We start from the raw sequence: 18227 nt of genomic DNA on the forward strand, positions 1-18227 counted from the left end.
GTGCAAAGGTGACATGAAACAATATTGAAAATGACTGACACAAACCCACTACCACTGAAGTATGCTCCTTGCTTAGCAACGAATTTGTTTACAAATGTGGTCTTAGAAACGGAACTCCATCATTAAGTGAGGAGAGGCTGTATTATATTCATCGTGAAAATTATTAAATGACTGTCTTTTTATGATGCTACAACAATCACCTGACACCATTTTCATATAACCTACTTGGTTCCTTTCTTCTTCTTCTCCTTTCTCTCTTCTTTTGGTACTTCATTCTGAATCTTTAACCGAGGAACAATATCTGGGAATGGGTTGTTGAGGACCTCGGTTGTGAGGATCTTGAAGGGATACTCGGGTCTGTCATCCTGCAAGTGAAGCTTTTTTTATTCATCTACATGTTCACAAAAGCACTCACTCTTAGATGACATTTATGAAAATCTGTCATGTGACAGCACCACATTTACAAGAGCACTCACTCTCAGATGACATATATGACAGTCTGTCAAGTGACAGCATCTCAACACTCTGTCGTTCTTAAAGTGGGGAAGCAACTCACTTTTTTTATTATTTCTAAAACTCTTTCTACAGTAAAACAAACAACCTAATAAAGTGGAGAACAGTAAACAAGTGACACTGGAGTAACTGACAAGTATAGACTATTTTCCAGAAAGTCCCTTGTTATGCACAATATTTTGGTCAGTTTTAAAATTAACTTATAATTACTAGACCATGAGACAAATACAGTAACTTACCAGGATGTTATAGTTTGCCATATTTAACCCTTTGACTGTTTTCGACGTATAAATACGTCTTACGAGCCAATGTTTCTGACGTATATATACTCAATAATTCTAGCGGCTTCAAATCAAGTGGGAGAAAGCTGGTAGGCCCACATGTGAGAGAATGGGTCTGTGTGGTCAGTGTGCACCACATAAAAAAAATCCTGCAGCACACATTGCGTAATGAGAAAAAAAAAACTCTGATCGTTTTTTTGGAATAAAACGCCGACTTTGAGGTGTATTTTCGTATAGTATTTATTGTTGTATTCGCGTTTTCATGGTCTTAGGTGATAAAATGGAAAACATATTACAGAAATAGAGATGATTTTCATTACTTTTACGATGAAAACGACCTTGAAACTGAGCTCAAAGTAGCGGAAATGTTCGATTTTTACCAATGTTCAAGAGTAAATAAATCACACCACACGTCCAATACACGTCAACTGGGGAGTCTAATATTCTTTCACTAGTGCACTGATATTATTTATACCATTTTTACAATAATGCAGTCGTCTGCATAACAGTAAATTTTGTATTTTTTTGTATGAATAAAAAATCAAAATAGAAAGCAATAATAATATAAGAGGGGCCTAGAGATGTGACTAATGAACAGAGCATATGTTATTTTAGTGCCACGAATGTCTACCTTGTTTATTCTGGACCCTATTTTGAAATTGGCATCTTTTTTGTTTTGCGTGAAATTGGCCAAATTGCCAATTTCTGACCACCATATTGGGTAGTCCAAATTAGTAAATGGGAGGTTTCTTGTACTCAGCTGATAGATAAAATGGAGTTCTAAAGAAATAGCTATGAGTTTGGTCAACTGGAACAATTGAATTGGCTGAAAATAGGGCTCAAAGTCGGCGAAATCGCCGATACGCATATGTCGCCGAGACCGCTAACTTCGCGGGAGCATAATTCCACGAGTTTTCGACCAAATTTCGAACTTTTGGTGTCATTACCATCGGGAAAAGATTCTCTATCATTTCATAAGAAAAAATAATTTTTTTTTTTTTCAAAAATTGAGCGACATAGAATGACAGTTTCAGAGAGGGGCCTGAAACAGTCAAAGGGTTAATATTTATTTTGACACTAAGGTACAGTATATGAATTATATTTTGAGATCTAATGTAACAATTTACTACAACGTTTATAATAGGAAACACGGAGGTAGAGGACAAATTTGGTTACTACATATGCTGAAACACATTGTTGATAATGCGAACATCAGTATAAATGTTAATTAATATGATTTGTATCAAGAGGGCAGGGTTGCTATTACCCTTAAACTGTCCAAACATAAATCTATATTCACTTGCATAGCACTCTGAATATTTTGAAAAAAAAAAAAATCTTTTTTTTTTTAATGAAGAGCGCATTCTTCTACATGTTATAAGATAAAAAAAAATCTGAGGGTCAGTACTTACCGAGATATAAGCCAGTGAAGTTGGCACTGGATGCTCACCTGACAGCAACATTGACTCCTGCCGCTTGCAGAAGTGTTGCCAATATACCTTTTTTTCTCGTTTTAATTTTTAATTCATATGAAGTGGACCCCCGGTTTATGATCAGCTCCCAATGCGACCAATTATGTAAGTGTATTTATGTAAGTGCGTTTGTATGTGTATGTTTGGGGTCTAAAATGAACTAATCTAATTCACAATATTCCTTATGGGAACAAATTCGGTCAGTACTGGCACCTGAACATAATTCTGGAATGAAATATGTAATATCATAAACCGGGGGTCCACTGTATTTTTTATGTTCTGATAATTACAATTTATAATAGTTCTTGTGATTTAATAGCCAATCTTTGTTCTGACACTAATGTTAGGTACTGAAATAGTACTCAAAAAGTCACAGTCACACTGACAGGTGAAAATTTTCACCTGCCTGTCTAGATATATATACAAAGTATTTATAGGTCCCAGCAATGTTTTAGACACGCTGGAGTATACCTTGAAGCACGGTGTTATAACAAGTTTCAGTAAACTGTTGACAGGCAGTGACACTCAGGGAACCCTCCTTTATTTGTTTTCACTATTACAAACATTTCTGTCTGTCTGTCTGTCAATCTATCTGTCTGTCTGTCTGTCTGTCTGTCTGTCTATCTGTCTGTCTGTCTCTGCTTATCTGTCTATCTAGCTCTGCTTATCTGCCTTTCTGTCTGCCTGGAGTATATATGAATCTCCTTGAAGAATGGTGTTATAACAAGTGTCCGTAAACTGTTGACAGCCCAGTGATACTTGATAAATGGGCACTGCTCCAGGGAACAGACGCTTTATTTGTTTTCACTGTTACACACAAACATGTCTGTCTGTCTGTCCATCTGTCTGTCTAGCTCTGCTTATATGTGTCTAGCTCTACTTATCTGTCTTTCTGTCTGCCTGTGTGTGTCTGTCTTTCTGTCTGCTGTCTATATCTCAGGGAGCAGCTGTAAAACTGTTGGTTTACGAGCCGCTCACTGATTCCTGAGCAAGTAAAAATGCATATTACATCATGGTTATTTATGTCTTATATCTACAAACACAGATAGCACTTTGCCTGGAATTTTTGGGTTATCTTAGGTAATTTACACTGTGTATAATAACTGTACTTATGTGTGCATGTGAGAGAGACACAGAGATATGGACAGATAGACAGAGATGTAGACAAAGAGAGCCAAGCCAAGCCAAGCCAAGCCCAGCCCAGCCAAGCCCAGCCCAGCCCAGCCCAGCCCAGCCCAGCCCAGCCCAGCCCAGCCCAGCCCAGCCCAGCCCAGCCCAGCCCAGCCCAGCCCAGCCCAGCCCAGCCAGCCAGCCAGCCAGCCAGCCAGCCAGCCAGCCAGCCAGCCAGCCAGCCAGCCAAATACATAAAAAACATAAGAAATAAAGAACACTGCAGCAGGCCTAATGGCCCATGCAAGGCAGGTCCATGTCACCCCCCCAGCTTAGACCAATGACCCACCTAGTCAGGTCACATCCACTGAAGGAAGGAGCACAGCATCAGACCTAGTAGCACAAGCTAGTCAGGTCCAACTCACACACACCCACCCACACCCACTAATGTATTTATCTAACTTATTTTTACTTTCCTCTTACAAGGGGAGTGTTAATGCGACATAACATCAGTGAATCCCTGGTGTTTACCATGCTATTTGCTCTAGCTGGTGCTCAGTTGAACTGCTGCTCCCACAAGATACTAAATGGTACCAGATTTTTTAATACTGTGCACAGTGAGTGCACAGACCCATTCTCTCACGTCTAGGCGACTCAGGCCTATCGCCCCAATTCTGATGGAAAGAAAAATAAAATGGAGCGCTACGCGAGCAAGCGTATATCTGCATTTGGACAGATAGTTCTTGTTCTTCTTTAATTATTCTATTGTCCATGGGGAAGTGGAAAAGAATCTTTCCTCCGTAAGCCATGCGTGTCGTATGAGGCGACTAAAATGCCGGAAGCAATGGACTAGTAACCCCTTCTCCTGTAGACATTTACTAAAAAAGAGAAGAAAAACTTTATAAAACTGGGATGTTTGAATGTGCGTGGATGTAGTGCGGATGACAAGAAACAGATGATTGCTGATGTTATGAATGAAAAGAAGTTGGATGTCCTGGCCCTAAGCGAAACATAGCTGAAGGGGGTAGGGGAGTTTCGGTGGGAAGAAATAAATGGGATTCAATCTGGAGTATCTGAGAGAGTTAGAGCTAAGGGGTAGGTAATAATGTTGAAGGATCAGTTATGGAAGGAGAAAAGAGAATATGAATGTGTAAATTCAAGGATTATGTGCATAAAAGTAAAGGTTGGATGCAAAAAGTGGGTCATAATAAGCATGTATGCACCTGGAGAAGAGAGAAATGTAGAAGAGAGAGAGAGATTTTGGGAGATGTTAAGTGAATGTATAGGAACCTTTCAACCAAGTGAGAGAGTAATTGTGGTAGGGGACCTGAATGCTAAAGTAGGAGAAACTTTTAGAGAGGGTGTGGTAGGTAAGTTTGGGGTGCCAGGTGTAAATGATAATGGGAGCCCTTTGATTGAACTTTGTATAGAAAGGGGTTTAGTTATAGGTAATACATATTTTAAAAAAAAGAGGATAAATAAGTATACAAGATATGATGTACGGCAAAATGACAGTAGTTTGTTGGATTATGTATTGGTAGATAAAAGACTGTTTAGTAGACTTCAGGATGTACATGTTTATAGAGGGGCCACAGATATATCAGATCACTTTTTAGTTGTAGCTACACTGAGAGTAAAAGGTAGATGGGATACAAGGAGAATAGAAGCATCAGGTAAGAGAGAGGTGAAGGTTTATAAACTAAAAGAGGAGGCAGTTAGGGTAAGATATAAACAACTATTGGAGGATAGATGGGCTAATGAGAGCATAGGCAATGGGGTCGAAGAGGTATGGGGTAGGTTTAAAAATGTAGTGTTAGAGTATTCAGCAGAAGTTTGTGGTTACAGGAAAGTGGGTGCGGGAGGGAAGAGGAGCGATTGGTGGAATGATGATGTAGAGAGAGTAGTAAGGGAGAAAAAGTTAGCATATGAGAAGTTGTTACAAAGTAGAAGTGATGCAAGGAGGGAAGAGAATATCGAGAAAAAAAGAGAGGTTAAGAGAGTGGTGAAGCAATGTAAAAAGAGAGCAAATGAGAGAGTGGGCGAGATGTTATCAACAAATTTTGTTGAAAATAAGAAAAAGTTTTGGAGTGAGATTAACAAGTTAAGGAAGCCTAGAGAACAAATGGATTTGTCAGTTAAAAATAGGAGAGGAGAGTTATTAAATGGAGAGTTAGAGGTATTGGGAAGATGGAGGGAATATTTTGAGGAATTGTTGAATGTTGATGAAGATAGGGAAGCTGTGATTTCGTGTATAGGGCAAGGAGGAATAACATCTTGTAGGAGTGAGGAAGAGCCAGTTGTGAGTGTGGGGGAAGTTCATGAGGCAGTAGGTAAAATGAAAGGGGGTAAGGCAGCTGGGATTGATGGGATAAAGATAGAAATGTTAAAAGCAGGTGGGGATATAGTTTTGGAGTGGTTGGTGCTATTATTTAATAAATATATGGAAGAGGGTAAGGTACCTGGGGATTGGCAGAGAGCATGCATAGTTCCTTTGTATAAAGGCAAAGGGGACAAAAGAAAGTGCAAAAATTATAGGGGGATAAGTCTGTTGAGTAAGGTTATGAGGATAACAAAAAGATTAGGTGATGAAAGATTGGATATCAGATTGGAGGGAGAGAGTATGGAGGAGGTGAATGTATTCAGATATTTGGGAGTGGACGTGTCAGCGGATGGGTCTATGAAAGATGAAGTGAATCATAGAATTGATGAGGGGAAAAGGGTGAGTGGTGCACTTAGGAGTCTGTGGAGACAAAGAACTTTGTCCTTGGAGGCAAAGAGGGGAATGTATGAGAGTATAGTTTTACCAACGCTCTTATATGGGTGTGAAGCATGGGTGATGAATGTTGCAGCGAGGAGGAGGCTGGAGGCAGTGGAGATGTCATGTCTGAGGGCAATGTGTGGTGTGAATATAATGCAGAGAATTCGTAGTTTGGAAGTTAGGAGGAGGTGCGGGATTACCAAAACTGTTGTCCAGAGGGCTGAGGAAGGGTTGTTGAGGTGGTTCGGACATGTAGAGAGAATGGAGCGAAACAGAATGACTTCAAGAGTGTATCAGTCTGTAGTGGAAGGAAGGCGGGGTAGGGGTAGGCCTAGGAAAGGTTGGAGGGAGGGGGTAAAGGAGGTTTTGTGTGCGAGGGGCTTGGACTTCCAGCAGGCATGCGTGAGCATGTTTGATAGGAGTGAATGGAGACAAATGGTTTTTAATACTTGACGTGCTGTTGGAGTGTGAGCAAAGTAACATTTATGAAGGGATTCAGGGAACCGTCAGGCCGGACTTGAGTCCTGGAGATGGGAAGTACAGTGCCTGCACTCTGAAGGAGGGGTGTTAATGTTGCAGTTTAAAAATTGTAGTGTAAAGCACCCTTCTGGCAAGACAGTGATGGAGTGAATGATGGTGAAAGTTTTTCTTTTTCGGGCCACCCTGCCTTAGTGGGAATTGGCCAGTGCGATAATAAAAAAAAAAATAATATTTTTTATGTTCTGATAATTACAATTTATAATAGCTCTTGTAATTTCATAGCCAATCTTTGTTCTGACACTAATATTAGGTACTGAAATAGTGCTCAAATAGTCACAATCACATTGACAGGTGAACATTTACACCTGCCTGGGTTATTTACTATTGTCTAGAAATATATACAAAGTATTTATAGGTCATAGGTCCCAGCAAAGTTTTAGATATCCTGGCATATACCTTGAAGCATGGTGTTAAGAAAGGCATCCCTATACTGTTGACTGCTCCAGCTAACCCTCGCTGTATTTGTTATCACTGTTACACACAAACATGTCTTACCTCTCTGTCTATCTGTCTGTGTGTCTACCTGTCTGTCTACCTGCCTGTCTATATGTCTATGTATCTGTCTGTGTCTGTCTGCCTGTCTATTTATCTCTGCTTATCTGTCTGTCTGCCTGGAGTACATGTATATGAAACTGCTTGAAGTATGGTGTTATGACAACTGTTGACAGCCAGGTGACATCTGATAAATGGACGCTTGGGAAACCCAGGCTTTATTTGTTTTCACTGATACGCACAAACATGTTTGTCCATCTCTCTATCTACTTGTCTATCTATCTATCTGTCTATCTATCTTTGCCTGGAATTTTTGGGTTATCTTAGGTAATTTACACAATGTATAATAACTGTAAACCAGACTCTATGACCGCGGGTTCAATCCCGGCCGGGGGTATGGTTTATTTGCAATCGTGTCATTACTATTTCTTAAGTCAGTTATAATAACTGTACTTATGTGTACATGTGAGACAGAGATATAGATAGACAGAGATATACATAGATAGAGATATAGACAGAGAGACAGCCAAAACAAGCCAGCAAGACAGCCAGCCGGCCAGCCTGCCAAATACATAAGAACATAAGAAAGAAGGAACACTGCAGCAGGCCTGCTGGCCCATGCAAGGCAGGTCCATGTCCCCTCCCTCAGTTTAGACCAATGACCCACCTAGTCAGGTCACATCCACTGAAGGAAGGAGCATGACATCAGACCTAGTAGCACAAGCTAGTCAGGTCCAACTCACACCCACCCACATTCACTCATGTATTTATCTAACATGTTTTTACTTTCCTCTTAAAATGGGAGTGTTAATGCGTCATGGCATCAGTGAATCCCTGATATCTGCCACGCTCTTTGCTCTAGCTGGCGCTCAATTGAACTGGTGCTCCCACAAGGTACTAAGTGCTCCCAGATTTTTCTAATACCGCACACACGGAGTGCACAGACCCATTCTTTCATGTCTAGGCGACTCAAGCCTATTGTGCCAAATTTGAAGGAATGAAAAATAAAACATTGATCTATGTTCGGAGTGCTACGCGAGCAAATGTAGATCTATGTTTGGACAGTTTAAGGTTAATAACCACGATGATAACTTCATTTAGTTGAGGACTTACCTTTCCTATAACTCCTTCTTCAAACCGTGACAAGTTATAAAGCGTATTCCCAGTGATTTTACCAAAGATGGTGTGCTTGTTTTGTAGCTCTGGGGTCGGACCAAGAGTAAAAAAGAACTGCGAACCATTATCATGTGGTGTTGCATTTGCCATGGCAACCAGACCTCTCCGAACAAACCGCAGACGTGTATGGAATTCATCCTGTGAGGCGGCAAGAAAGCTACTGTTAGGAAAACTGGTTTGTAATATATTATGTACTATAGTACATGATATACAGTGGACCCCCGCATAACGATTACCTCCGAATGCGACCAATTATGTAAGTGTATTTATGTAAGTGCGTTTGTACGTGTATGTTTAGGGGTCTGAAATGGACTAATCTACTTCACAATATTTCTTATGGGAACAAATTCGGTCAGTACTGGCACCTGAACACACTTCTGGAGTGAAAAAATATCGTTAACCGGGGGTCCACTGTATAACGAACAAGAATACAAAAGAATAATGGGAAGCATAAATATTTTTCATTCAGCTTAAATGAGGTTACAGAAGAAAACATTTCTCCCAACAAGAACTTTATTAATCCAAAACAGAGAACAGGAAACACAGTACATATACATAGTGGGTTGAGTTATGTGTTGCACGGACTGTACCAGTGTAGGTAATGGCAGTGTTCTGCTTAAGAAGAATGTGTCTGACCAGTATTTTTGAGATTATGAAGCTGCCAGTGTTTTGATGTTTTGAGTGAAGGTGTTAGTGGTAGTGTACAATATATTTAATCAACTTACATTTACATTCATCAATACATAATTGTGTATATTTAATGATCTTAAATACATGTTTATCTAATGTTTTTTGCCCTTGTAGTCTTAAGTTAGGCCTAAGCTTGTCCAAAATGTTCTACATAACTATGGGCTTTCTGTATGCCATCAACTGTCATCCATCTCTGTATAAACATTGTATCATTATTTTTTTTTTTTATTATCACACTGGCCGATTCCCACCAAGGCAGAGTGGCCCGAAAAGGAAAAACTTTCACCATCATTCACTCCATCACTGTCTTGCCAGAAGGGTGCTTTACACTACAGTTTTTAAACTGCAACATTAACACCCCTCCTTCAGAGTGCAGGCACTGTACTTCCCATCTCCAGGACTCAAGTCTGGACTGCCGGTTTCCCTGAATCCCTTCATAAATGTTACTTTGCTCACACTCCAACAGCACATCAAGTATTAAAAACCATTTGTCTCCATTCACTCCTATCAAACACGCTCATGCATGCCTGCTGGAAGTCCAAGCCCCTCGCACACAAAACCTCCTTTACCCCCTCCCCCCAACCTTTCCTAGGCCGACCCCTACCCCGCCTTCCTTCCACTACAGACTGATACACTCTTGAAGTCACTCTGTTTCGCTCCATTCTCTCTACATGTCTGAACCACCTCAACAACCCTTCCTGAGCTCTCTGGACAACAGTTTTGGTAATCCCGCACCTCCTCCTAACTTCCAAACTATGAATTCTCTGCATTATATTCACACAACACATTGCCCTCAGACATGACATCTCCACTGCCTCCAGCCTTCTCCTAGCTGCAACATTCATCACCCATGCTTCACACCCATATAAGAGTGTTGGTAAAACTATACTCTCATACATTCCCCTCTTTGCCTCCAAGGACAAAGTTCTTTGTCTCCACAGACTCCTAAGTGCACCACTCACCCTTTTCCCCTCATCAATTCTATGATTCACCTCATCTTTCATAGACCCATCCGCTGACACGTCCACTCCCAAATATCTGAATACATTCACCTCCTCCATACTCTCTCCCTCCAATCTGATATCCAATCTATCATCACCTAATCTTTCTGTTATCCTCATAACCTTACTCTTTCCTGTATTCACTTTTAATTTTCTTCTTTTGCATACCCTACCAAATTCATCCACCAATCTCTGCAACTTCTCTTCAGAATCTCCCAAGAGCACAGTGTCATCAGCAAAGAGCAACTGTGACAACTCCCACTTTATGTGTGATTCTTTATCTTTTAACTCCACGCCTCTTGCCAAGACCCTCGCATTTACTTCTCTTACAACCCCATCTATAAATATATTAAACAACCACGGTGACATCACACATCCTTGTCTAAGGCCTACTTTTACTGAGAAATAATTTCCCTCTTTCCTACATACTCTAACTTGAGCCTCACTATCCTCGTAAAAACTCTTCACTGCTGTCAGTAACCTACCTCCTACACCATACACCTGCAACATCTGCCACATTGGCCCCCTATCCACCCTGTCATATGCCTTTTCCAAATCCATAAATGCCACAAAGACCTCTTTAGCCTTATCTAAATACTGTTCATTTATATGTTTCACTGTAAACACCTGGTCCACACACCCCCTACCTTTCCTAAAGCCTCCTTGTTCATCTGCTATCCTATTCTCCGTCTTACTCTTAATTCTTTCAATAATAACTCTACCATACACTTTACCAGGTATACTCAACAGACTTATCCCCCTATAATTTTTGCACTCTCTTTTGTCCCCTTTGCCTTTATACAAAGGAACTATGCATTCTCTCTGCACCAACCACTCCAAAACTATATCCCCACCTGTTTTTAACATTTCTATCTTTATCCCATCAATCCCAGCTGCCTTACCCCCTTTCATTTTACCTACTGCCTCATGAACTTCCCCCACACTCACAACTGGCTCTTCCTCACTCCTACAAGATGTTATTCCTCCTTGCCCTATACACGAAATCACAGCTTCCCTATCTTCATCAACATTTAACAATTCCTCAAAATATTCCCTCCATCTTCCCAATACCTCTAACTCTCCATTTAATAACTCTCCTCTCCTATTTTTAACTGACAAATCCATTTGTTCTCTAGGCTTCCTTAACTTGTTAATCTCACTCCAAAACTTTTTCTTATTTTCAACAAAATTTGTTGATAACATCTCACCCACTCTCTCATTTGCTCTCTTTTTACATTGTGGAAATAAATTCTGACTTTGAAGCCTCATCATTTGCTTATGTTTGATTCCATGATGATAAGCTTGATTCCAACTTCTTAAAATGATTGTAGGTGTTACACTGTGTGTGTTGTAGGTGTTGATAGCATCATTCCATTGGCATGAGTAATTACCCTCAGTGATGTATTGTTTTAGGTTCACAGACATTCCTCCTACAGTAGGTCAGACAAAAAATTGGTCTCAGCACCACCAAGTATACAGCAGTATTCAGTTACAATTTAAAGATCCCTGAGTAAGCATTATGATGACCTCTTAGCAGCACTCCTTGATTCTTTAAATGCTGCCATGTCTTCTATTATTCTTACTGAAAACTAAAATGTGAACATGAGGTCAACATTTATCAAGGTTTCAACCAAGGTGGCAATATCATAGTTAAAAAATCAGGCACAGATTGTACATATGAAACAAGTGATTAACGTGAGCTAGCAGACTTCCTTAGTGACATGAACCTGACTGATACCAAATACTACACAGTATCTACCTAATATAATGCAAGTACAGTGCAATGTTCCTCCTACAAGTACAGTGCAATGTTCCTCCTACAAGTACAGTGCAATGTTCCTCCTACAAGTACAGTGCAATGTTCCTCCTACAAGTACAGTGCAATGTTCCTCCTACAAGTACAGTGCAATGTTCCTCCTACAAGTACAGTGCAATGTTCCTCCTACCTCACTACTGTACACTTAATATCACCAATCATTCACTTTCTTTGTTATTTATCGTTTCTTTGGATCTTTACATTCTGATTGTTATAGAAAAATTCTTATATTTTTTATATCCCATTAGCTACTTTATTGTGATTTTTTTACACTGCACTGTTTATATTTACTGTGGTTTATATGTCAGTTTGTGTGCAATCAGCAATAACAGCCTGGTTGATCAAGCCCTAATGTTTATATTTCCTTAACTAATTCTTTACTTTATTTTGCATTATAAGTTATTTAATCACTGACTTTTACACTGTACACAGTCCTTATTATCATAACTGATTTTATTTCGGTTGTAGATGAATGGTTCTGAGAACCGACATGTTAAATTAGACACATGTGCAACTCTTGGGTATCTTTATTGAGGAAACGTTTTGCCACACAGTGGCTTCATCAGTCCATACAAAGGAGAAACTTGAAGAACAGGAGGAGAATGAGGTAATCAGTCCCTCAACCTTGAGTCGATGTGGTCAGTCCATCAATCGTTATTAACGCTTAAACTGTGTCCGATGTATCAGTGCGCACAATTTTTCATATCATCAAATCTGCCACCTGCCAATATTTTTGACCTCAGCACAACTCTGTTGGGCTTCTACAATCTATTCATACATTTGAAAAAAATCTAAGGCCCCGAGGATGCACACAATGTATCATGGTTCACTATGCAGGTGATGACTGTGTGTCTGATGTACTAATACACTTAACTAGCATAAGTAAACAATGAACCAGGAGCTGTTGTTCAACCACCAGCTTCACTACCAATAGTGTGTGGAAGTGGCACAAAGATGACTTATTCAGTCCAAATTTAATACTGGCCTACAGAATTTTCCAATGCCAATGGTATCAATTCAAAATTTATTCTCTATAAGGATTACAATGCTGAGTTTACAGAATTTGGTTATTGTGTGGTTTACATGTAGTAAAATAATAATTACAGAGTGTACCACTAGATCACCTAGCATGGCTAGGCATTTCGGGCAGACTCAGTTTAATTCTTAATTTTAAAATATTACAAATTATGAGGTAAGTGGGTATTATGGGTAAGTGACTAAATACTAGTTTGTGAGTTTAGCAATGTGAATGCTTTTGTTTTGGCACAATACATAGTTTCAGTATTGGAGTATCACAGGATTCATTATTTTAAGATTGAGATTAGAGATATTTCTAAACAAAACTCATAAACTATATAACAAACATTGTCCAATAAAAACTAAACAGATTACTAATAAAAGACTAAGTTGGCCATGACTTACTAACAACATCTTAAGATCCATCAATATGAAACATCAATATGAGAAACAATATAGAAGGGGCTTAATAACTAAAGAATTTATCAAACACTATACGTTAGTCCTCACCAAATTAGTCAAAAGGTCCAAGGAACTATACTATTCTAACAGATTTACCAAAATGAGAGGAGATATAAAAAAGACCTGGAAGACACTCTCTCAGATCCTGGGCACCACAAACCAAACAGAGCTAGTAATAATTAGTACTAACTAAACAAAACAAACCAAAACTCCAGCCTATTGATACTATTACACAGCATCACAAGCCGGTACTGTCCTAAGTAATGCCAGAAACATAATACTAGTTCTCAATTACAATATTAGGTCCCTAAGTAAACATTATGATGACATCCTGGCACTCCTTGATTCCTTAAAGACAACCTTCTCCTGTATTATTCTCACTGAAACCTGGCTTAACCCTTTGGCTGTCGAAACCCCAAATCCTGAGGTGTCTCCTGGTGTCGCAAAATATTTGAAAAAAAAAAAATTATTTTTTCTTATGAAATGATAGAGAATCTTTTCCCAATGATAATGACACCAAAAGTACGAAATTTGATGGAAAACTTACAGAAGTATGCTCTCACGAAGTTAGCGACCTCAGCAATATTTACGAATCAGCGATTTCGCCCACTTTGAGCCCTATTTTCAGCTAATTCCATTGTTCCAATCAACCAAACTCATAACTATTTCTTTAAAACTCCATTTGTTCTATCGATTGAGTACAAGAAACTGCCCATTTACCGATTTCAAATACCCAATAAAGTGGTCAGAAATTGGCAATTTGGCCAATTTCATGCAAATTAAAAAAATATGCCAATTTCAAAATAGGGTCCATAATGAACAATGCAGACATTCCTGTTCTAAAATAACATTTTCTTTGTCCATCAGTCATGTCTCCAAGCCCCTCTGAATTACTCTTGCTTTCTATTTTGAATTTTTATTCAAACAAAAAATTAAGATTTACTGTTATGCAGACTACTGCAATATTGTAATAATTGTATAAATAACATCAACCCATTCATGGTTGCATATCAGAATGGCTAGTTGGACATTTATTGGACAATGACATCATTAGTTTACTCTAGAACACTGGCAAAAATCAAACATTTCCCCTACTTTGAGCTCCATTTCAAGGTCCTTTTCATAGTAAAACCAATCAAAATGACTTCTATTTCTATAATATGTTTTCCATTCTACCAAATGTGACTACGAAAACGAGAATATAACCATAAAAACTATACGAAAATACACCTCAAATTCGGCATTTTAATCCAAAAACACGGTCAGTTTTTTTCTTTCTCATTATGCACTGCGTGCTGCAGGATTTTTTTTATATGGTACACACTGACCACACAAACCCATTCTCTCACATGTGGGCCTACCAGCTTTCTCCTGCTTGATTTGAAGCCACTAGAATTTTTGAGTATATATAAGTCAAACATGGTGGCTCGCATGACGTATATATACGTCCGAAACAGTCAAAGGGTTAAGCAGGACACAATAGATATCTACTCACTGCCAGGATACACAGCAATCCACAACTGCAGACCATACCAAGTTGGGGTGGTACTGCCATCTATTACTCTAATGAACTATTATGCTGTAACATCACTTGCTTTAGTGATGAATATGAATATATTTTTGCAAATTTTACTGTAAAAAACCTTAACACTCCTATAACAATCGGTGCCATTTACCAAATGCCTCATACAAAAATCCCAAATTTTAGAGATAAATTAAAGACACTAATAACAAGCAACCAAATGAACAGGCACCACCTTCTCCTAGCGGGAGACTTCAACATTAACCTTGGCCTAACATGTGACCAGCCAGTAACTGATTTCATCAACAATATGAACAACACACTCCTCATACCAGCAATAACCAGGCTGAGACAAGTGCAACCATAATTGACCATATATGGACTAATATACTAGCTTCTCTTAAATCAGGGATAATCACAGACAGCACAACTGACCCCTACCCGACCTTCCTTGTAACAAACATTAGTAAATAACCACTGGAATACAACAAGTTCTCTCTAGACTCTTTGACGAGGCATCAATAAGTAACTCTACAACAGAGCTAGGAATGGTTGACTTGCCTACAGAAATCTCCAGTGCCAATGGTATTGATGACTGGACTATATAACATTGTCCCATAAAAATGAAACAGATTATGAATAAATGGCTAGGCTGCCCATGGCTAACTAACAGCATACTAAGATCCATTGATAAGAAACATCAAAATGAAAAGCAATATACTGTAGACAGGGCTTAATAAACAAAGATATTATTAAACAATATGCATCAGTAATCGCCTAACTAATAAGAAAGGTTAAGCAATTGTATTACTCCAATAGATTCACCAAAACAAGAGATATAAAAAAGACCTGGAAGACACTCTTAGATTCTGGGCACCACAAACTGAAAAAACTAGGGATATTGTCCTAACTAAACCAAATGAAACACAACTACATCCTTTTGATACAGTTAACAAGATATATGACTTTTTCACAACCATAGGATCAAATCTCACCGGCAAATCCCAGGTACCAATGCCCGACCAAGTGATTACAGTGGACCTCCGGTTAACGAACTTTTTTCATTCCAGTAGTATGTTCAGGTGCCAGTACTGACTGAATTTTTTCCCATAAGGAATATTGTGAAGTAGATTAGTCCATTTCAGACCCCCAAACATACACGTACAAACGCACTTACATAAATACACTTACATAATTGGTCGCATTTGGAGGTGATCGTTAAGCGGGGGTCCACTGTACTTAGATGAGAATTTCCAAACCTTCTCCTTTTTTGCACCAACTGAGCCCACAGAAGTCACCACGATTATTAAGTTACTTAAAAATAAATCAGGAAATCTGGCTCATGTCCCGCCATTATTGTACAAACGAGCAGCTCATGTTCTTTCGCCCACAACTTCATTACTCTTTAACAAATCACTAGAAACAGCACTTTCCCAACATTACTCAAGCTAACAAGGGTTACACCAATACAAAAAGGTGGTGACCCCACAGAAGTAAACAACTACAGGCTAATATCAAACTTACCGTTGCTATCCAAAATCTTCGAGAAGCTCGTGCACAAGAGATTGTACTCCTTTATAACAGCACACAGCATTTTCAACCCCTACCAATTTGGCTTCAGGAAAAGCATATAAATGACACAATTTTATAAATGCTAGACCTGCTTTACACAGCAGAATATCCATTAAGACTCTTTATCACCCTAAGGAAAGCTCTTGATACAGTAGACCACAAACTTGACCATTATATATTTCAAATCCTACCTTACTAACAGATATCAGTACATCTCTATAAATGACACAACCTCATCAACAAGACCACTGGATACTGGAGTACCACAGGAAAGGGTCCTTGGTCCCCTGCTCTTCCTCTTATACATTAATGATCTTCATAATGTATCACAACAACATAAAACTGTTCTCTTTGCTGATGACATGACTTATGTCATCTCCCACCCTAATCTTCCCTCACTCAACACTATTTATTGTTGAAGAAGAGCTAGTAAAATTATCGACCTGGATGACTGCCAATAAACTTACACTTAATACTAACAAACCTTCTACATTATGTTTGGGAGCAGAACAGGTGATGCCCAGCTGAACATTATGATTGACAACACTCGTTTTGCTAAACATAATGAGAGCAAATTCCTGGGTCTGCACCTTGACAGCAACCTGAAATTCAACACCTATATCCAACACATAACAAAAAAAAGTATCCAAAACAGCTGGGATCATCTCAAAGATAAGTCACTACGTACCACAATCAGCCCAACTCGCACTATACTATTCACTCATCTATCCCTACCTCACCTATGCTATTTGTGCCGGGGAATCAAAAGCATCAACACACCTAAAGCCAACAATAACCCAACAAAAAGCTGCAGTAAGAATTATCACAATCCAATGCTAGACAACACACCTCGCACTCTTCAAAGACCTAAACTTACTGTACAGAACATTTAGTTATTTATTTATTTATTTATTTCACAGCTACTACTGTGCAACCTACATTTACAGAACCATAAATTCTAATATTAACCCTGAACTAAAACACTTTCTTGATAGTTGCAACAGGACCCATAGACACAATATCAGACACAAAAATCTCCATGACATTCCCATGTCCGGCTAAATCTCTACAAACATTCAATGTACATAAAAGGGCCTAAAATCTGGAACTCCCTGACTGAAAACTCTAAAACTGTAGACTCAACCACCATTTTCAAAACTACCATTAAAAAACAAAATAGATTTACTCTCGAGGTGAAAGTGTATAAACTAAGGGAGGTGGAAGTTAGGGTGAGATATAAGCAACTATTGGCAGAAAGGTGAACTGGTGCAAGTATGAGCAGTGGGGGGGAGGGGGGTTGAAGAGCGTTGGAATAGTTTTAAAAATGCAGTATTAGAATGTGGGGCAGAAGTTTGTGGTTATAGGAGGGTGGGTGCAGGAGGAAAGAGGAGTGACTGGTGGAATGATGAAGTAAAGGGTGTGATAAAAGAGAAAAAGTTAGCTTATGAGAGGTTTTTACAAAGCAGAAGTGTTATAAGAAGAGTAGAGTAAATGGAGAGTAAAAGAAAGGTGAAGAGAGTGGTGAGAGAGTGCAAAAGGAGAGCAGATGATAGAGTGGGAGAGGCACTGTCAAGAAATTTTAATGAAAATAAGAAAAAATTTTGGAGTGAGTTAAATAAGTTAAGAAAGCCTAGGGAACAAATGGATTTCTCAGTTAAAAACAGAGTAGGGGAGTTAGTAGATGGGGAGAGGGAGGTTTTGGGTAGATGGCGAGAATATTTTGAGGAACTTTTAAATGTTGAAGAAGAAAGGAAGGCGGTAATTTCATGCACTGGACAGGGAGGTATACCATCTTTTAGGAGTGA

The 18227-nt window shown here is 39.0% G+C and overlaps 1 protein-coding gene across 2 annotated transcripts in view; it reads right to left on the bottom strand.

The window, feature by feature from the left end:
* The window catches only part of LOC128694925 (spliceosome-associated protein CWC27 homolog), a gene marked incomplete at its 3' end in the record, with an annotated part of 102704 nt that overhangs the window by 35201 nt on the left and 49276 nt on the right, over positions 1 to 18227 (bottom strand). For both annotated transcript variants that reach the window (XM_053785301.2, XM_053785302.2), the window contains 2 exon segments: positions 226 to 365; positions 8280 to 8480. In XM_053785301.2, coding sequence (XP_053641276.2) covers positions 226 to 365; positions 8280 to 8480 — 341 coding nt within the window.

The sequence above is a fragment of the Cherax quadricarinatus genome, chromosome 45 (assembly GCF_038502225.1).
Source record: "Cherax quadricarinatus isolate ZL_2023a chromosome 45, ASM3850222v1, whole genome shotgun sequence".
In the NCBI taxonomy this organism is placed as follows: Eukaryota; Metazoa; Arthropoda; class Malacostraca; order Decapoda; family Parastacidae; genus Cherax; species Cherax quadricarinatus.